This window comes from Rhinatrema bivittatum, chromosome 4 (assembly GCF_901001135.1).
Source record: "Rhinatrema bivittatum chromosome 4, aRhiBiv1.1, whole genome shotgun sequence".
NCBI classification, from domain to species: Eukaryota; Metazoa; Chordata; class Amphibia; order Gymnophiona; family Rhinatrematidae; genus Rhinatrema; species Rhinatrema bivittatum.
Genome location: NC_042618.1, coordinates 186,744,955 through 186,767,071, shown reverse-complemented (window position 1 = coordinate 186,767,071; position 22,117 = coordinate 186,744,955). Strand labels below are relative to the sequence as shown.

Here is a 22,117-nt window from a genome sequence, read left to right as displayed (position 1 = left end):
AATAAAGAAACAAATCAAGAACATCTAGTCTTCCACAGTGCTTGGGAAGTTGCAATCTCTTTAGACTAATACATGGGACCTTCCCCTGCAACAAAAAGGAGAATGCTCTATTCAACTTTTTAAATTCTTTTTGAGGGATATTACATGGTAAATGTGAAACAAATATAGTAAATGAAGGAGAGCCACCATCTTCAATAGATATGCCCTTGCCAACAGAGAGAAGGGTAATCCCATCCACCTCTGTAAATCGCTTCTTTACCACTACTGGATAGTTTAATTTATAAAGGTCCCTTATTTCAGCAGAAACAATAATACCCAAATATTTTAGAGAAACACAGAAAAATTATAAGTATTTCTTGCCCATCTAGGGTTAAAACTAAATAGGAGAAGCACTGATTTGTAGTAATTTATTCTATACCTGGACATCATCCCATAATCAGTACGAATAGTAACCAACGCTGGTAAAGATCTATACATATTCTGTAAACATAATACACTACCATCAGTGTATAATAAGAGAATGTGTTCTCTGGAACCCACTGAGAAACCTTTTATTTCCACTGATAACCTGAGTTTTTGAGCTAACGGTTCCAGGGCTAGATTAAAAACCAAAGGGGGATAAAGGGCACCCTTGTCGGGTACCTCTAGCAAAAGCAAAGGAAGAGGATAAAATCCCATTAGTCAGAATATGTGCACTTGGTTTATTATAAAGTTTCTCCATCTAGCTTAAAAACTCAGAGGGGAAACCATGTCTTCAAAGAACTAAAAACAAATAATGCCATGATATCCTATCAAGTGCGTTGTCAGCATATAGTGACAGGACCACTCCAGAAACCTTCAGTTTTTTAGCCAAGTGTAGAATGTTAAATAATCTCCTAATGTTATGACCTGAAGAACTGCCTTTTACAAATTCAGTCTGTTCTGGTTCCACCAATATAGGAATTATATTTTCTAATCTAGTTTGTAAGATATTTGCCAAGATTTTAATATCAGTATTAAGAAGAGACATTGGTCAATATGACAGAAAGAATAAAAACATAAGAAATTGCCATACTAGATCAGACCAAGGGTCCATCAAGCCCAGCATTCTGTTTCCAACAGAGGCCAAACCAGGCCACAAGAACATGACAATTACCCAAACACTAAGAAGATCCCATGCTACTGATGCAATTAATAGCAGTGGCTATTCCCTAAGTAAACTTGATTAATAGCCGTTAATGGACTTCTCCTCCAAGAACTTATCCAAACCTTTTTTCAACCCAGCAACACTAACTGCACTAACCACATCCTCTGGCAACAAATTCCAGAGCTTTATTGTGCGTTGAATGAAAAAGAATTTTCTCCGATTAGTCTTGAATATGCTACTTGCTAACTTCATGGAATGCCCCCTAGTCCTTCTATTATTCAAACGTGTAAATAACCAAGTCACATCTACTCATTCAAGACCTCTCATGATCTTAAAGACCTCTATCATATCCCCCCTCAGCCGTCTCTTCAGCCTTTCCTCATAGGGGAGCTGTTCCATCCCCTTTATCATTTTGATTGCCCTTCTCTGTACCTTCTACATCGCAACTATATGTTTTTTGAGATGCGGCAACCAGAATTGTACACAGAATTCAAGGTGCGGTCTCACCATGGAGCGATATAGAGGCATTGACATTTTCCGTTTTATTAACCATTCCCTTCCTAATAATTTCTAACATTCTGTTTGCTTTTTTGACTACTGCAGCACACTGAGCCGACGGTTTTAAAGTATTATTCACTATGATGCCTAGATCTTTTTCCTGGGTGGTAGCTCCTAATATGGTACCTAACATCATGTAACTACAGCAAGGGTTATTTTTCCCTATATGCAACACCTTGCACTTGTCCACATTAAATTTCATCTGCCATTTGGATGCCCAATCATCCAGTCTTGCAAGGTCCTCCTGTAATGTATCACAGTCTGCTTGTGATTTAACTACTCTGAATAATTTTGTATCATCCGCAAATTTGATAACCTCGCTCGTCGTATTCCAGATCATTTATATATATATTGAAAAACACCGGTCCAAGTACAGATCCTTGAGGCACTCCACTGTTTACCCTTTTCCACTGAGAAAATTGACCATTTAATCCTACTTTCTGTTTCCTGGCTTTTAACCAGTTTGTAATCCACGAAAGGACATCGCCTCCTATCCCATGACTTTTTAGTTTTTGTAGAAGCCTCTCATGAGGGACTTTGTCAAACGCCTTCTGAAAATCCAAATACACTACATCTACCGGTTCACCTTTATCCACATGTTTATTAGCCCCTTCAAAAAAATGAAGCAGATTTGTTAGGCAAGACATCCTGCTGGGTAAATCCATGTTGACTGTGTTCCATTAAACCATGTCTTTCTATATGCGCTACGATTTTGATCTTGAAAATAGTTTCCACTATTTTTCCTGGCACTGAAGTCAGGCTCACTGGTCTATTTACCTGGATCGCCCCTGGAGCCTTTTTTAAATATTGGGGTTACCTTGGCCACCCTCCAGTCTTCAGGTACAGTGGATGATTTTAATGATAGGTTACAAATTTTAACTAATAGATCAGAAATTTCATTTCTGAGTTCCTTCAGTACCCTAGGATGCATACCATCCAGTCCAGATGATTTGCTACTTTTTAGTTTGTCAATCTGGCCTACTACATCTTCCAGGTTCACAGTGATTTCATTCAGTTCGTCTGACTCATCACCCCTGAAAACCATCTCCGGAACTGGTATCTCCCCAACATCCTCATTAGTAAACACGGAAGCAAAGAATTAATTTAGTCTTTCTGCAATGGCCTTTAACCCCTCGGTCATCTAATGGTCCAACCGACTCCCTCACAGGTTTCTTGCTTCGGATATATTTTTAAAAGTTTTTATTATGAGTTTTTGCCTCTATGGCCAACTTCATTTCATATTCTCTCTTCGCCTGTTTTATCAATGTTTTACACTTAACTTGACAATGCTTATGTTTTATCCTATTTTCTTCAGATGGATCCTTCTTCCAATTTTTGAAGGATTTTTTTGGCTAAAATAGCCTCTTTCACCTCACCTTTTAACCATGACGGTAATCGTTTTGCCTTCTTTCCACCTTTCTTAATATGTGGAATACATATGGACTGCGCCTCTAGGATTGTATTTTTAAAACAATGTCCAATATTTAATGTATACATACTGCACTATAGGGGACCACTTTACCCATGAGAAAACAAGATGCAAATGGTCCAGAGACATGCTTAAAAGAGAACATTAGGGGTAGATTTTCAAAACCTACGTGCGCACACATTGATGGGTGATATTATAACATACAAGTGCTGGCACGCACATGTTATAAAATGCCAGGTTGGCGCGCGCAAGGGGGGCAGTCTACTTTTCAATTACGTGCGGTGACGCATCAGGGCCTTCCCCAGTTCCCTCCCAGTCCGCTCCAATTAAGGAGCAGACTGGGAGGGAACTTCCTAACCCCCTAGCCTAACCTCCCTCCCCCTTCCCTTATCCCTATCCTAACTACCCCAAATTTTGTTTTACCTTTTGCTCCTTCCTCGCAAAATCTACCCCTTAATATTTTTTTTTCTGTTTTGTGGCCTACTGGGAAGTACATCTTCTGGCTACAACATTAAGTCCTATGGTCTTCTCAACTCAGAGGTGACATCACTAAACTCCCATAAAGAACATTAAGATGATGATTTGCTGCTTTCAGAAATAGTTCTGCATAGGAGCTGTTAATGTCAGCTTTCTGACCAGGAGCCAATAATAATAAATAGTAATAAACTACTGTAAAGCGCACATTAAAAACCAAAAACATTAGCTAAAAAAACATAGTGATCATACCTGCTCCACCATGATCTGGAAACAGAATACAGGTTTTTTATAGTATAAAGAAAGTGCATAAATCGTAGCAGGGGCCTAACAGTCCACTGTAATCATTATAATGCAGAGGATGACAGGGTAATATAAGATATCTTTTCAAACCTCTTCTCTATATTAGTATGTGCAATGTAATCATGACTTTATATTACATTTAAATTCTGCCTGCAGACCTTCAGAAAATCTGAAACATCATGTACACAGAGAGAATATGATGGTACTGTTATCAGGATAATAAGAACATTTGAGGCTACTCCTCGGAAAATCCACCAATGCCTCTTTAGAACACAAATAGTGCAGAACTGCTAGTCCTGACTATACCAGACCACTATTTTAAACAATATTTTTTCTCATTCTCATTTCGAAAGCCAATAAGACATAAAACATTGACAACACATTTCATATATACATAAATGAAAAATATGTAGCACTGGACTTGACTTTTGCAACCCAGAGCTAGGACTGGGGATGTAGTGAACACAGCATTCATAGTTCATGGGCTGGAAAGAATTCACAGTCATTGCTCAATGCTGACACCTACTGCTGCAACTAGGGTGCATGCATACCAGGTTCAGGAACAAATTGCATCTGTAGCTGCCAGCTAGGCAATAAAAGTTATACAAATGGTTAGAGAAGGCTATAAAAACAGAGGAAAAGGAAAATATAAGTAAAGGCCTTATAATATAGAGTGGATGTTAGGCCATGATTGGATACAATAAATATTATAACATTCACTATAACAAATGTTTTGAATGTTAATGCATAAATCCTATCTCTGCCCTCATTAATTCCATAACTAACTGGCATTGTCAGAAGTTCTCTGCTGTCTTCCTGATAACTCCCTAATCTACAAAGGCTGTTCAGTTCTCTTGGGGTACCTCATGTTAGCTTTGGCACTTCTGCCTTATCTCTTTCATTTAGGATGGATTCTAAAATCTTTTTCAAGGTCATGAACCCTAGTATTTATTTTTCAACTGAAGAGGACATAGAGACCCTTGTTACACGAAAGGAACTATATAAATTTAAACATAATAAATCAGTGAGTGCAGGTAACTTTTCATTCATAAACTTTCTTCTGAACATCTTGCAACAAGTTCCATGAGGAAGGGGTATGAATAATAAATATAACCTTAATTGACTGTCATGCCATAAGATTTCAGTGTGGCATGGCTTGATGCGTTAATAGCATGACAAATGGCATTATCGCACTTCAGTTTGACAAATCTATTAAAGCAATAATAAATAGGAATAGCTTGCACACATCAGTAATTTAGAAGCATACACAAATTTAAAAAGGAAATGTATATGTACAATAGCTAAGCAAAAAAACTATAGTTTATAAACTAAAGGCTAAACAGCATTTTTAGAATCCAGACATGTTTGAGGAACTCACAAAGCATCACAAAATAATCTATGAACAAAACCAATTCTAAATTACAATATATTTTTTTTTCATAGTTTCAATTATAATATTCAATTTACATTGAACATCAGAATAACAGGAAAAATAAGATTCTAACAATTACATCCCATTATGAAAATTTACACCAAAATAACATTTCTTATTTCCTTATTACATAACAAAATGGGAGATCCAGTAACAGAGCAATTTTAAATTACAAATCAAATTTTACCAAAACATGATGAGAGTTAGCAAAGTTATTTATTACTCATTCCAACTATACGGAAGGTAAAATTCTATTCTCATCTCCTTGGTTCTGACGGGCCTCCAGGAACTCCTCTAACTGATCCGGTTCGTAATAGACATATCTTATATCATCTATACGCATAATACATTTACACGGAAACCTTATCACTAGTTGTATTCCAAACGTTCTTGCTTGATTTGCCAGAACTAGAAATTTTTTCCGTCTTGAGTTTCTTTAGAAACGTCCGGGTAGATCCATAATTTTTGTCCCAGGTAAAGAGAGGTTCTATTTGACAGAAACAATTTTAGGATTTTATCCCTATCTGACGAAAGGGTAAATTTAACCAAAAGAGTACCTCTCTTTTCATTCTGAGAATTATAGGATGTCTCAAGTAATTCTGTTACATTAAGCGAAGCTTCTTCCATTAATTGGTTCTCTGTTTCTCTTACATTCTTCCATGATATAAAATATGCACTTGATACTGATGGTAAATTTTCAGGTGGCAGTAATAGTACCTCTTGAAAATAGTTCTTTAATTGCTTTTTCGGAGAAACTAATTTGCATTTTGGGAAATTTATAATCCTAAGATTTGTATATCTGATATTATTTTCTATATTTTCAACTTTTCTAGTCAGCAATGATTCTCCTTATATAATCGATGCTTGAACCTTTTTAATTTGATTTATCTCCCCTTCTACCTTCTCCAAAGTCTCCAAATGTTTAGTGACAGATGGATTTATATTATATAAAGCAGTTTGCATTTCCTTTATATTCATGTTTAAATTTGCAATATTACTTTGCAATGAAACAATAGCTTGCCATAACATGTCCATAGTAACAGTTTTAGGTTTCTCTATAGATGAAAATGGTAGAAAAGTTACAGGTTGGGGAAGAGTTAATCCCTGCAGATCCTGGTTCCCTAGGGGCAGAGCAGACTCCTTCCTCCGGCAGTTGCTGTTTCTCCACTGCTACTTGCTCGGCTACCACAGAGAGAGCTTTCCATCCGAGGGGAGGAAGATATCGGGCCTCCATCCACTTCTGTCATCGCCAATTCCACCACTTGTCCCTCCTCGATTGGGCTCGCCTCTGTAGACGCCATCCGCTGAAGAGTAAAGCCTGGGTCAATGGTGGTTGCGTAGCTCCTGGGTGGCAAAGGAATTGTTGGAGCCCCGGGACTAAGACTGACCTCTCCCAAAAGCGGTGGCGTTTACTCCCTGCCAACCACTATTGCGGGACTCTCCGGGGTCACAAACTCTGCTTGCGGGTAGAATCCTGTCAGCGTCGTCTGAATTGACGAGGGTCTCACAGGGGTCGAGGCATCCTGTCTGACCCTGCCCTTTCATTTAGTATGCGGCATTATTCCAACACTGCTCCAAATGCAGAAAAAAAGGTTAGTAAGTAGATGCTGCAGAACTCCTAACTCCGACACCTCTCATACATCCACCATCTTGGATCTATTACTGGTATTTCTTGTGCTGTTTTCCTACAATAGATTTTTTTATACAGCTGAGACACCAGTTCTTAAATTTCAGCTACTTTGCACTACATGTATACAATAGGCTTAGCTTTCAAACTCGTGTATCTTCTGTCTGTGCTATTTGGCTCTGACAACAAGGTTGTAGTCTCAGCTGTAGAATGCTCATATTCTGCAAAAAAAAACAAACAAACCACAAACTCCCTACAAAGCAGCAGTGTCAGAGGGAGGTAGTGGGCAAGAAGGATGTGAATGCCAACAGCTGAACCAGTAGGAAGGCAGAAAGGAGAAGCATGCCAGCATTGGCCTGGCCAGGTAAGGGGAAATATGATGGGAAGTTGGGGGACAGACTACTGAAGAGGAAGCGGCCACATATCCTTCATTGAATTTAACAGGATGCAGCTAGTCACGGTTTAAAGCCTTTAACAGGAACTGTGAGCAGTGATAATGTATACAAACTTTCAAATACTAATGGTTTTATGTTATTTATTCACTGTGAGCAGGTCTGACTTCGATACCAAGTAATATCCCTCTTGATACTCGATTAATAGACCTCCAGAACAACAAAATTAAAGAAATCAAGGAAAATGACCTAAAAGGACTCTCTTCTCTTTATGTAAGTTACATAAATGTTTTCTTTAATCTTTTCATGCAAGACATAATTAGATTTGAAAGAGTTCTAAAAAAAAAATAAATAATTTTTTTTTTACTCTTACTTTTCAGTTTACTAATGGCCATATGAATCTGTGTGTTTTTATTTGAACTTTCCACAAACACCTCGTTTTATCCCCTTGGACCTGATTTATAAAAATTATTTCTCAAAGATACATAAAAACATAAGAAATGTCATGCAGGTTCAGACCAAGGTCCATCAAGCCCAGCATCCTGTCCCCGAGATGTCGGTACAGGTCACAAATACCCATCAGATCCCAAATAGTTGATCTATTACTCCTAAGGATAAGCATTGGCTATCCCAAGCCTACCTAGCTAATAAATATTTATATACTTTTCCTTCAGAAACTTGTCCAAGTCTCTTCTGAACCCTACCATAGGGCCGATGTAATAAGCCATGCTGACCTTACTGTGATTTTATCTCCCATTTTAGCAAGGGTTTTTCAGTGCTAACCTAACCCCAGTATGTAATATGGGTTTTAGAGCTGGAAAAAAAAAAGCACTATAAAACGCACTGTAAAACGTCTCATGCTAACTGCAGGGTATTAAGCCTTATTAGCTATTAACATGCAATGCAAGGAGATGTGCTAAGGGGGAGGCTGCCCAGCACAACACCTTTTACGACAAAAAATTTAACACCTGGTCAGAGGCAAGAGTTAAACCCAACGGTAAAGAGAAGAGGACCAGGAAACCCCAGGGGATGGTAGTGTGGCCGGGCCAGCACATCCTCCCTCTCTCCCTTCACAAGAATACAGAAATACCTCCCACTAATGGTGTCCGGGGTTCCTCCATCTCTCACTCTTGCCTTACAGGAACTAACCCCCATCCAAGTATACCATATAACTCCCCCTCCCCCCCAACCTGGGAACCCCAGCCACAGAAAACCTTACCTCCTCCGACTGGGCTGTTCCCTTTCTGGCAGCTGACTGGTCCCCTCCACTGGCACATGTGTTTGAAGAATTATTTTAGACTTTTCAAGTTTAAAATGTGTAAGGATTAATCTGATGATTTGTTTTCTTTGTTTATTGTTTGTGTGCTCATATTATGAATGTATAAAGTGTATTCTGTATTGGACAAATCTTATGAACTGGAATATGCAGCATATAAGCACTTTAAAACAAATAAAGGACCAATCCCCTTTCAGAATTCTGAAAGAACAGCCTTCTGAAAGGGGAATGGTCCTTTCACTGCGGCAGACAGTGAAAGAGTGAATACATTAATATTAAGTGTTGGGTAAGGTATGGCCATACAAAATGGAAGACAACAGGTTCCCTTATGAGAGGCTTCTGGGAAAGCTGGGGAGTCATGGGAAGGGGGCAGTGTACTTTTGTGGATTACAGACTGGCTGCAGGACGGGAAGTGGACAGTGGGATTGGGTGGTCGGTTTCTCAGTGGAGAGGGGTGGATGGTGGAGTGCCTCAGGGATCTGTGCTTCGACTGGTGCTTTTCAGTATGTTTGTAAATGATCTGGGGGGAAATGCGGCAGATGGGGTAGTCAGATTTGCAGATGTTGCAAAATTGTTCAGCGTGGTTTGGTTTGGTGATGGTTTGCGGGAGGGCGTTGTGAGATTGGTGGATTGGGTGTCCGGTGGCAGATGGGATTTGGTGTGGATGGGTGCAAGGTGATGCATATAGGGAGGGATGATCCTTGCTGTGGTTGCACGATGTTGGGCTCTACACTGGGAGTTACCACCCAGGAAAGAGATCTAGGCGCCATAGTGGATAGTGCATTGAAATCATTGGCTCAGTATGCTGTGGCAGTCAAAAAAGCAAACAGAATGTTAGGAATTATTAGGAAGGGAATGTTGAATAAAACAGAGGATGTTGTGATGCCTCTGCATCGCTCCATGGTGAGATCATATGATTGTGGAAATTCATTTTGGTACACATGTTAGTGCCTCTAGAACTGAGAATTGTTATGTCATTTGTGTACAATTGGTACTGCACCGCATATTCCGTTAATAATCTACAAATAGGCTGTAGATAGATGTTAAAGAAAATTGTAGACAGCATGGAACCCTATAGTATACCTATTTTTAGAGGAATCCATGCAGAAGTAGAATTCTGAACCCTTACTTGTTGCACATGACCATGTAAGTGTGATTTAAACAACTTTAATATGATGTCATAGATACCCAACTCAGACTGCCTTGCCAACAGTATGTTATGACTTATTGTATTAAAGACATCTGAAATAGCAAAGAATACTAAGACATACAAACAAATAAATAAGTAAATCTTTCTCCATCAAAGCCCTTTCGAAATGTGTCCAGACCACATAGTAGTAGCGTCTCCATGCTGTGAGCTAGGTGAGACCCAAATTGGTATCAGTCTAAAATCCCATGGTAATCTAAAAACTCCTGCAACTATTTTTATTTCTTTCTTTAAAAATTTTCTATACTGCTTAGGCATAGTTCAAAGCAGCTTCCAAAAAATATATACTTACAGTAACATTCCCCCTCAACTACCTTTGCTGGAAATGGTATTGAGGAGACCAGGCAATAATTAGCACTTAAGACACTTCAACAATTTATGTGCACAATAATTTTCACCCAGTGTAAACAGGAAAGATAAAGCAAAATTGCTTACCTTGTAATAGGTGTTATCCCAGGACAGCAGGATGTAGTCCTCACATATGGGTGACATCGGTAATGGAGCCCTATGTACGGAAAACTTCTTTAAAAGTTTCTATGAAACTTTTGAATGGCACCGGAGTGCCTACTGAGCATGCCCAGCATGCCATGATATTCCCTGCCACAGGAGTCTCTCTTCAGTCTTGTTTTGTAGCAATAAGCGTTAGCCAAAAATAAAATAATAAAACGTATCGGACCCAACTCCGCGGGGTGGCGGGTGGGTTTCGTGAGGACTACATCCTGCTGTCCTGGGATAACACCTATTACAAGGTAAGCAATTTTGCTTTATCCCAGGACAAGCAGGATGCTAGTCCTCACATATGGGTGATTAGCAAGCTAGAGGCTGAGTCATTTTGTGCTGAAGTAACCATAAGGTATTGTTATTGAAATGAATCAGCCGAAATCACAGCAGGTTGGATGTAGAAGGAGTTGGGATTACACTGGAAACAAGTTCTTTAAGACGGATTGTCCATAGGCTGAATCTTGTCTTCCTCCTTTGTCTAAGCAGTAGTGAGCTGCAAAGGTATGAAGAGAACTCCATGTTGCTGCTTTGCAAATGTCCAGAATAGGTACAGAGCGTAGGTGTGCTACTGAAGTTGACATCGCTCTTACTGAGTGTGCTTTTACTCGCCCTTGAAGAGTAAGGCCTGCTTTTTCATAACAAAATTGTATGCAATCTGCTAGCCAGTTTGACAGAGTATGCTTACCCACTGCTTTACCTGGCTTGTTTGGATCATAGGAAACAAACAGCTGACTGGATTTTCTTTGGGCTGTAGTGCGGTTTAAATAGAAAGACAACGCCCGCTTACAGTCCAAAGTGTGTAAGGCTCTTTCTCCTTGGTGAGAGTGAGGCCTAGGAAAGAATGTAGGTAAAACTATTGATTGGTTCAAGTGAAATTCCGTGACAACCTTAGGAAGGAATTTTGGATGTGTCCGGAGGACTACCCCTGTCATGGAGGAACTTTGTAAAAGGTTCATATGTGACTAGTGCTTGTAGTTCACTGACCCTTCTGGCTGATGTAATGGCTATGAGAAATACCGTTTTCCAAGTAAGGTATTTAAGGTCACAAGTATTTATGGGTTCAAAAGGAGAACGCATAAGTCTAGTTAGTACTACGTTCAGATCCCATTGTATGCTTGGGGAATGAACTGGAGGTTTAATGTGAGTTAGGCCTCTCATGAATTTACTGACGAGAGGCTGTGTGGAGATAGATGCATCTCCCAGCTTGTTATGATAAGCTGAGATTGCACTTAAGTGTACCCTTACAGATGATGTCTTAAGACCAGAGTCTGAGAGGTGGTAAAGGTAATCTAGTAGCGAGGTAGTGGGGCAAGTGAAAGGATCTAAATCTTTCTGAGTGCACCACAGCGTAAACCGTTTCCATTTGTAGGAATAATTCTTTCTAGTGGAAGGTTTAAGTGCAGCTATAAGTACTTGAGATATAGCGGATGGAAGGTTGAGTGGCTGTAAGATCAAGCTTTCAACATCCATGCTGTCAGGGACAGGGATTGAAGGTTGGGATGGCGCAACTGACCCTGTTCCTGAGTTATGAGATTGGGAGCTACTCCCAGGCGAATTGGATCCCTGACTGAGAGATCTAGCAGTGTGGGGAACCATACTTGTCGAGGCCAATATGGGGCTATGAGTATCATAGTTCCCTTGTCCTGTTGTAGTTTCACTAATGTTTTGGTTATGAGTGGTATCGGTGGATACGCGTATAACAGGCCTGAATTCCAATGGCGAGCAAACGCGTCCTTTGGTAGACTGTTCTGTTGCCAGAGGAGAGAGCAGTAATTGCTCACTTTGTAGTTGAGTTGAGATGCAAAGAGATCTATCGTCGGTTGACCCCAGCGTTGGAAAATCTTGGATGCTATTGCTGGATCCAAGGACCATTCGTGCGGTTGGAACTGACGACTGAGGCGATCCGCTACTGTGTTGTGGATGCCTGCTAGGTAGGTGGCCCGTAGAAAAATTGAGTGTGTGAGGGCCCAGTCCCAAATCTGTGCTGCTTCCTGACAAAGGAGGTAAAAACCCGTACCGCCCTGTTTGTTGATGTACCACATGGCTACTGTGTTGTCCGTTTGGATCAGAACAGTCTTGTGTGATAGGCAGTCCTTGAACGCATGTAGCGCATAGCGTATAGCTCGAAGCTCTAGGAAGTTTATTTGAAAAGAGGCTTCGAGCTGAGTCCACTTGCCCTGTGTCTTTAGATGACCAATGTGTGCTCCCTATCCTAAGGTGGATGCATCTGTAGTCAAAGTCACTTGTGGAACTGGCTGCTGGAAAGGTAGGCCTTTGAGCAGGTTGCCCATTGATGTCCACCAGAGGAGTGCAGATCTGAGTTCTGGTGTGATATGAATGGGAGTAGACATTGGTTGAGTGGCTTGTATCCACTGTGCTTTGAGTGTCCATTGCAGTAGGCGCATGGTCAATCTGGCCATGGGAGTTACATGAACTGTGGAAGCCATATGCCCTAGAAGAATGAGGCATTGGTGAGCGGTCACCTGGAATGGTTTGCGAAGATTGTGAGTCAGCAGGACAAGTGTTTGCGCACAGTCTCTTGGAAGAAAAGCCGTTGCTAGTGTAGTGTTTAGTTCTGCACCTATGAACTGTATCAGATGAGTTGGTGACAGATGGGATTTCTAGTAGTTGATGAGGAATCCCAAGGAGTGAAGCACTTGGATGGTGAGCTTGAGAGAAGTGAGAGCTCCTTCTTTTGATTGACTTTTGATGAGCCAATCGTCCAGATAAGGGAACACGTGCACTCTTTGCTTGTGGGGGTGTGCCACTGCTGCAGCCATGCACTTTGTGAACACTCGTGGTGCTGATGCAAGGCCGAATGGCAGCACTCTGTATTGAAAATGCTGATTTAGTATCCAAAAGCGCAGGTACTGGCGATGAGAAGGATAGATGGGGATGTGAGCGTATGCATCTTGAAGATCCAGAGAGCAGAGCCAATCTCCCCTTTGAAGAAGAGGCAGAATGGTGCCTAGGGATACCATTCTGAACTTTTCCTTTCTCAGGAATTTGTTGAGATTTCTGAGGTCTAGAATGGGTCGAAGGCCTCCTGTTTTCTTTGGAATGAGGAAATATCTGGAGTAGAATCCTCTGCCCTTTTGAGGCCCAGGGACTGGTTCTATAGCCCTGGCTCTCAGAAGGGTGGATAATTCTGTTTGAAGAATTATGGAATGTTGATTTATTGTGTAAGAGTGACGTGGTGGATTTTCTTTTGGGATAGTTAAGAAATCCAGCCTGTAACCGTGAGTTATGATGGATAACACCCACTGGTCGGTGGTGATGGAGGTCCAATTGTTGTGGAAGTACTGTATGCGACCTCCTACTGGTGTTTCCTGAAACGGGTTGATGTAGCTGCTGCTCTCTGGGGCTTTTCAGAAACCAGAAGTAGTTGTTGTTTGTGGAGGTGGCTGAGGTCTTGTTGGCCTTTGCCTAGGCTGTTGGCGTTGTGTTGGGCGATTAGCCCTTGGCCTACCCGCTGGGGGATAGTACCGACGTGGACGGTAGTACGGTCGGCGAGTGTCACGTATGGGAAATTTCCTGGAAGAAACTTGAGGTTCTGGAGGCTGAGAGGATAATTGTTTTAAGGTTTCGGTGTGGTCCCTCAAGGTTGCCACAGCTTCCTTAATCTTCTCCCCAAAGAGGTTATCCCCCAGACATGGAAGATCAGATAAATGCTCCTGAACCTCTGGGCGAAGATCCGAGGCTTTCAGCCAAGCCCATCTTCTCGCAGCTATGCCTGATGCTGACAATCTTGCTGCTGTTTCAAAGCAATCATAAGTTGCTCGAACTTCATGCTTGCCCGAGTCAAGGCCCTTGTGTATGATATTTTGGAATGACTCCTGAAACTGCTCTGGAAGAGAAAGCGTGAGTTCCTGAACCTGTTTCCACAAGTTCCTTTGGTACTGATTTATATAGAGCTGGTAAGCAGAAATTTTTGAGACCAGCATGGAACCCTGGAAAATCTTTCTTCCTAAATTGTCCAGGAATCTACTTTCCTTTCCAGGTGGTAAGGAAGCATGGGACTTTTGTCTTTTTGCCTTCTTTTGGGCAGATTCAACCACCACTGATTGGTGAGGCAGTTGAGATCTCTGGAATCCTGGAGTAGGCTGTACCAGGTAAGTGGCTTCAGCCCTCTTGTTCACTGCTGGTACAGAACTTGGGTGCTCCCAAATCCTGTGCTGTAGTTCCTGAAAAACCTCATGTACCGGAATTGCCAACATTTCTTTGGGAGGGTCCACAAATTGTAGGACTTCCAAAGTCTTCTGCCTCTCATCTACTTCCGTCTGGATAGGAAAGGGGATAGTGTCTGCCATTTCCTTAACGAAATTAGTAAATGAGAGGTCCTCAGGTGGAGATTTTCTATGGTCATCCGGCGGAGAGGGCTCTGAGAATAATTCTTCATCCGAAGAATACTCAGAGGAAGAGTCCCCAGGATCATGATGTGGTGGCACAGGCGAGCGAGGCCTAACAGGCCTTGGTACTCCCGATGGGCCTGGGACTGGGTCTAGTGGCAAATGCCTTGGTAGACCAGATGGCCCTGGAACTGGATCCTTTGGTAGTTGTTTGGTCAGAATGTCCAGGAGTGAGTCCAGTTTGTTAAAGACTGGATGCAGGATGTTGACATCCCCCGGTGGAACCCGTGCTGGCGTCGCTGGCACCGAGGAAGGAATCGGTAGAGGTGTACGCGGCATCGGTGACTGTACCGGGGTAGGAATCGTCTCGGGTTCCGCTGTCATCGTCGGTGACTTCGGAATCGACGGTGTCGGAATGGGCATCGACGGTGATGGCATCGGCATCGATGGTGGAATCGCCTCACGTAGCGCTTGTTGCACCGCTTGACGTATCAGGGAGTCAAGTTCCACTCTCACAGCTGGTGAAAACAGAGCAGCTGTGGAGGGAGGCGGTGGAGGCGATGCCGATACCTCCTCAGAGCCCTGAGGAGGTTCGGAACCCGGCACCAATATCGGTGGGGAACGCCCTGCAGTAGGCCTTGCAGCCTCCGTCTCCGTCCGGGTTTTCTTTGCCGGAGAGGCCGTACCTGTGGAAGTCTCTTCGGTCATCGTCTCCTGTCGCCGTCGATGGCGATGGCGATGCTTCTCCTTTTGTTTTTCGCTTCCAGCAGTCGATGCTTTCGATGATATCGACTAAGATGAAGTTGAGGCGTCTCCCGCTTCTGGATGTTTTTTCTTCAACAGAAGCTGGCGAACGGAAGCCGATGGAGAAGACTGCGTTGAAGTCGATGCCCGTGGAAGTAGCTGTATGGAGAAAAGCTGCTCCATTTTCTCAGCCCTTAAACGACGACCTTTACTGGTCATTTCAGCACAAGACTTACACATTTGAATGTTGTGGTCTTTGCCTAAGCAAAGAACACATTCAAAATGTGGGTCGGTAATCGACATAGTTCTTGTGCAGTTAGGGCACTTTTTGAAGCCGGAGGCCATGGCGCCGGACGGCCGTCGACGGCAAAAACCCCCAAAGTTATCGCTCCCAGCCGGGAATCGATAACAGAAAAAAGTTACCGCCGGTAATAAAATCGAAAAACCCCTGCGGCTGATCAAATTTTTTTAAATTTCGTACAAGGTGAAAATCACCTCAAGACTCCTAATAGCCCGCGATGCTAATGGCTTCGCGGAAAAAAGAAGACTGAAGAGAGACCCCTGTGGCAGGGAATATCATGGCATGCTGGGCATGCTCAGTAGGCACTCCGGTGCCATTCAAAAGTTTCATAGAAACTTTTAAAGAAGTTTTCCGTACATAGGGCTCCATTACCGATGTCACCCATATGTGAGGACTAGCATCCTGCTTGTCCTGGGATAAATATCATTAGCATATTATTAGTGGCACTGCTTGGCTTTGAAACGTCTACGAAGCAAATAAAAGCAGAAATTGACATTTAGAATATTAAATAAAAACAGAGAAGAATGAAAAGGAAATGAATAAGTTATAAAGAGTTAAGAACATAAGAAATTGCCACACTGGGTCAGACCAAGGGTCCATCAAGTCCAGCATCCCATTTCCAACAGTGGCCAATCCAGACCACAAGTACCTGGCAAGTACCCAAATACTAAGCAGATCCTATGCCACTGATGCCAGCAATAGCAGTGGCTATTTCCCAAGTCAAAGTGACCAATAACAGATAATAGACTTCTCTTCCAAGAACTTATACAAACCTTTTCCAAACCCAACCACACCAACCATACTAACCACATCCTCCAGCAACAAATTCCAGAGTCTAACTGGGCGTTGAGTGAAAAATAATCTTCTCTGATTAGTTTTAAATGTGCTACTTGCTAACTTCATGGAATGTCGCCTAGTCCTTCTACTGTCCAAAAGAGCAAACAACTGATTCATATTTACCTGTTCTAGAGCTCTCAAGATTTCAAAGACCTCTATCATATCCCCCTTCAGCTGTCTCCTCTCCAAGCTGAACAGCCCTAACCTCTTCAGCCTTTCCTCATAGGGAAGCTTTTTCAACCCCTTTATCATTTTGGTCACCCTTCTCTGTATCTTGTCCAGTGCAATTATATCTTTTTTGAGATGCAGCAACCAGAATTCGGCATTCCTCTCCAGAGAGAGGAATAGTCTATTCTGATTTACTCACAGGTGAGAAACCTGGGGGGTTTCTTTGATTCTACTTTATCATTATAACTGAATTGAAAGCGGTAGTTAAGGAGTGCTTTTTATAAATTATACTTATTCTGTTAATTAAAGCCAACCTTAAGATTGGGGAACTTTCAAACTATGCTGCAGGCATTAATTATATCAGAAATTGATTGCTGTAATTCTATACATATATCGATCTATCGGGGTCAATAATAAAATCATTACAGGTTATACAAAAAGCAGCAGGAGGAGTCCTAACAGAAGCTCAGCAGAATGATCTCATAATTTGTTTTATATGCTCTACACTGGCTTCCAGTGCAGTGGTGCATTAAATTCAAGATCCTGACACTAATACATATGGCCTTGAATGCTGAAATGCCCTTTAGTATTAGCTCATTCCTAAGAATGTATAGGCCACCACAAATGTGAAGAACTCGGGGTAGCAACCTCCTAGATATTCCCTTGGTACAGTCAATACGATTTTGTGAATCATGGGAACGGATGTTCACAGTAGTGGGCCCAATAAGCCAGAATTCAAACCAGAGGCCTTGAGGGCTGAGACCTATATTAAAACATTCAGGAAGAGGGTAAAAATCACTGTTTGCCCAGGTGTTTGAGAATTGATAGTATAAAGATAATGTGATAATACAGCTGAAGGGAGCCATTAAATGATCAGGTCCCTAAATAAAAATGTGTGCATTTTTGTTGTGATTTCATTTGTGTATGTTGTAATCTCAGAGTTTTTATGAATGTGTTATTTGTACGCCACCTAGAATGGAAGATAGTGCATATATTTAAAAAAAATAAAAATAATTAGAACATCTCAAGTACTGGAATTAGATTATAATGTATTCTGTAAAAAAAAAAAAAAAAGAGCCAAATTTCTGCATTATGTGCATAAGTAGCCTCTACTTGTTTACTCAGTATTATATAAAAGTAAAAATGCACATGTATTTTCATGTAAGCATATATGCATGCAAAAAAAGGAGAGGTCTGGGGCGTTCTGGGGGGGGGGGCGGCCAATACTTATGTGCCTATGTTGCTAAATTAAAAGAGATGCATGTATATTTTCCAATTTACTTGCATATTTTACATCTGCTGATTATCTGGTGTAAGCAATATTAAATGTGCTTATTGTATAATATTGACTGGGTGGGAGGTCTGGGTTAACTGCAGGGGAGTTCGGGCTGAAAAATCCAAGAAGTTCTCAATGACCTGGAGAAGGACTGAGCAAACTGGTAAACTAAATGGTAAAAGTAGTAATTTCTTTGAAGCATGCATGTTTAAAATTGGCTGACATATATGAGTAAGTCCTATTTTACTTTCATGTATAAAATATACATGTGTATATTTTTTAAATAAGTAGAAAAAGTACATGCATTCAGTGCATTAAGAAGTTGCCATACTGGGTCAGAGGGTCTACAAGACCAGCATCCTGTTTCCAACAGTGGCCAATCCAAGCACTTGGCTATGAAGAAGTATATAGAAAACTCCCTCAGACTACCTTAAAGGACCAGGCACAGCTATTTTACCAAGTCCTCCTTAAAATCCAGTCTCACAGGGAATCCTGGATGAAGGGAGGAGCCCCTTACCAGAGTTTAAGAACTCAGGGTCTGGAAGGGTTAAACCGGCCCCAGGGAGCAGGCAGAGAACCATCATATGCAAAGACCTGTTACATTTAAGAACTCTGTCTTTACCTGAAGATAAGGTGAGCTGCACTGATTGTTTTGATTTTGGGTTTTCCACTGTAAATAAATTGCACGTAAGGAACAGCCAGAATCTGCCTCCTTATTTCTCTGGCTGTTTCCAAGTTGCTACTGCCCAAGTTACCACACTAGAAAGTATCCAAACATTAAATAGATCCCATACTACTACTGCCAATAATAAGCAGTGGCTGTTCCCTAAGTCAATTTGACTAATAACAGGAACTTCCAGGAACTTGCCAACTGAGCTTAATTGTGCATGGAGTGAAAAAATAATTGATATATGTGTTTCAATGCACTGCATATATTCACACGTAAGTCTGCAAACATACATATGTTGCACACCTATTTTATAAAACATGTATATATCATACCCGCAGGTTATAAAATACTATGGCAAAACTACACATGGCCAAATACGCGTGTATATGCCTTCACATGCAGCTGTTTGAAAGTTACCCTCTTTTGTTGCAAATATAAAGACAGAAGGATGCAAGTATAAAGACAAAAGGTTAATAAACTTTGCACCCCCCCCCCCCCCCCCCCCGAAATACATGGTAATCAGCAAACTCCTTAATTTTGCACGGACAATGGACTTTAAACATTTGTCATTGGTTTGGTGCTACTCTTTCTGTTGTATATAATAAATTATCTATCTGGCCATGCTAGAGTCTTTTAATAATATGATATAACTAATAAACATTCTAACCTTCATAGCGACTGCAAATATTTCTATTTGGATGTAAAGATTAACTGTGAAAGGCTAATAAGGATTCTTTTCAAAACTTTGCATTTGTGTAAAAAAAAACAAAACACAAAAACCTTACCATATACCATTTTCTTAATATTACTTAACCTTACTTTCCTTTGCTTCTCTTTAGAAAGGCTTTCTTCTTTCCACTCTTGAGATATTTTAAAGAAATGACTTGCAAAGTATTGCAGCTTCATTCCATATTGAGAAAAAGACAAATTTCCAACTTTTTCTTCCCCAAACTATTCATCTTTAAAAGCTTGCCTATTTTAAGTTTACCTGTTTTGAACTTTCATGGTGATTATCAGGTGAATTTTCAAAGGATTGTGCATGCAAATGTAACATACTATCGTAACAATTTTCAAAAGACATTTATGTACGTTAAGTTATCACAACTTGTAAACCACCTGGAAGACCAAAATATTTTATACCCAAATAATTTGGATTTAGGAAACATCACTCAACTGAGACATTACTCCTCTCATTAACTGACTTGGTTTTACGAGGGCTAGATACAGACAAATCTTACTGTCTTGTACTAATTGACCTAACAGCCACATTTGACACAGTGAACCATAATCAGTTATGCCATCAGATGAGAAACATTGGGATCGATGGTATGGTACTAACAGAACATTTCAAGTCAAACTGGGCAACCATATATCTGACACTTTCCAGTGTGATACAGTTGTCCCTCAAGGCTCAGCCCTCTCAGCAACACTATTCAAAATTTACATGCACCTATTTTGTAAATTACTGACAAATCTAGCAATAAATTTATTCTTGCCACTCCAGACCATTTGAAAGTACAGTCTCAATACTATCTATATATGAATGCAATACAAGAACCATCGCAACTTAAATGGACATTAAACTCTAAAAAGACCAAAATAATTTGGCTGAGTAGAAAGTCATCAATAATTAAACCACCAGCCCTAGACCTGGGTAATTCTCAAATTAAACCCTCAAATCAAGTATGGGATTTAAGTGTACAGCTAGATGAGAAACTCTCAATGAAACTGCACAACAAGAAATTGATTAAGACAGGTTACGTAAAACTGCGTATACTGCAGTGGCTGAAGCCATTATTAACTTTTCAGGCCTTACATACAGTACAGTAAAAACAATAAGAATCGGATGATCAAAAGAAGCCCTTTATTTCAATGCCCGACTCTGGCCGAGTTTCGCTCATAGAGCTGCCTCAGGGGCAATTCAATTAGCAGGACTTAAAATATGCCTGCTGGGCTGCTGTCACAATGTCACATGTGAACATACATTAGTTCCTGCGGAATGCTCTGACATTCATTCTGCTATTAGCAGAATGAATGTCAGAGCATTCCGCTATCAACGGAATCCTGGCCTAAGATCCCAAAATAAAGGCCTATTGACTATTCCCACAATACGGAGTACACATCTGATGCAAACAAGAGATCAAGTATTCTCCATAGTGGGTCCAAAGCTCTGGAATTCTCTGCCTGAGGCGTAATTTTACCAGATAGAAAGACATTCAAAAGTGAATTAAAAAACACAGCTTTTCAAAAACGCATATAATTTAACTTAAAAACATCAGATTAGACAGAACCACAAAAACCAGAAGAACAAAAATAATAATTGTATCATGAAAAATAAATCAAATGAGAGTATGCAAAATGCTCAAAATAACCCACAGACTAATATGAGATAACTACCATTTTGATTGTAAATATCAATATTCATTGCCTTATGTAGTAGTTTAATTCCTTATGGAGTAGAAATTCTTACTAGATGGATTTAATACCATGAATACCAAATCTACAACCATTCTTTGTCATGTTTGCTGAATCTATAACTATGAATGTCACACATGGAACGATGGTATATAAAATGTCTAAATAAATAAATAAAACCTATAGCAATTCAATAGCATATATTGTAGCAATTTAAAAAAGCTACCTAATATAAGTAAAGTGCATTTATACATATAAAAACCCAATTTTAAGCATGTAAATACTTTTGAAAATTAGGCCCATTGTGATTAAGTCTGACTAATTTTCTGATGATCTGTTTGTGGCCTGGGTTATAAACATGCCCTAAATGATCCCGTCTGTCATTTGGAATAGTGATAATGGTGATTATGTGATGAGGTGTGGGTTACTTTTTCAGACCCAGCCATTTGAAGGACTAGGATGCACATTTTGTATGGGGAGGATTTTATTTGATTTTTTTATTTGATTGTAACTTAATTGATATAGTTTTAAGTTGTCTTACTATTGTATTTCTGTTTAATTGATTTTAGATTGTAAGCCACTCTGTGTTTTGCTGAGGAAGAGAAGGTACTCAAATGAAATAAATAAATATATTTATTTCAAAGATATTTCCATTGGTATAACAGTGTTTTACCTACAGAAGTAGCCTTTTACAAAATTATCCAACCAATAAACAGTAATGCGTATGTGCAGAGTCTATATGCATGTACCTTTAACCACACTGAGCAGAGTTGGGGAAGGGTTTGCATTTTTAAAAGTATGCATGTATTTTTCCTCAAAATCTAAGCACACAGATCAGCAGGTATAGGTTTACAGTAAGTGGGAGTTTTGGTGAGATAATTTTCAAAGGGAATGTGTACATGCTATTTCCCTTTCAAAATTGGTGTAAAGTCTGCAAGTAAATTACTTTAACGGTTTGTGGGATGTTACAAATTACCTCCATGAAGTACAAAAATAAGAAGAAATGTACAAAATGTATTTATATGATAGAAA

At 40.4% G+C, this 22,117-nt stretch overlaps 2 protein-coding genes across 8 annotated transcripts in view; one reads left to right on the top strand and one right to left on the bottom strand.

Annotated features, from left to right (window-relative positions):
- The window catches only part of CENPP (centromere protein P), a 685,914-nt gene that overhangs the window by 349,105 nt on the left and 314,692 nt on the right, over positions 1–22,117 (bottom strand). The gene's annotated exons all lie outside the window — the stretch shown is intronic.
- Positions 1–22,117, top strand: part of ASPN (asporin) — a 104,189-nt gene that overhangs the window by 60,891 nt on the left and 21,181 nt on the right. For all 7 annotated transcript variants that reach the window (XM_029599388.1, XM_029599384.1, XM_029599385.1 and 4 more), the window contains one exon: positions 7,502–7,614. In XM_029599388.1, the coding sequence (XP_029455248.1) occupies positions 7,502–7,614 (113 nt within the window). The remainder of the gene's footprint in view (positions 1–7,501; positions 7,615–22,117) is intronic.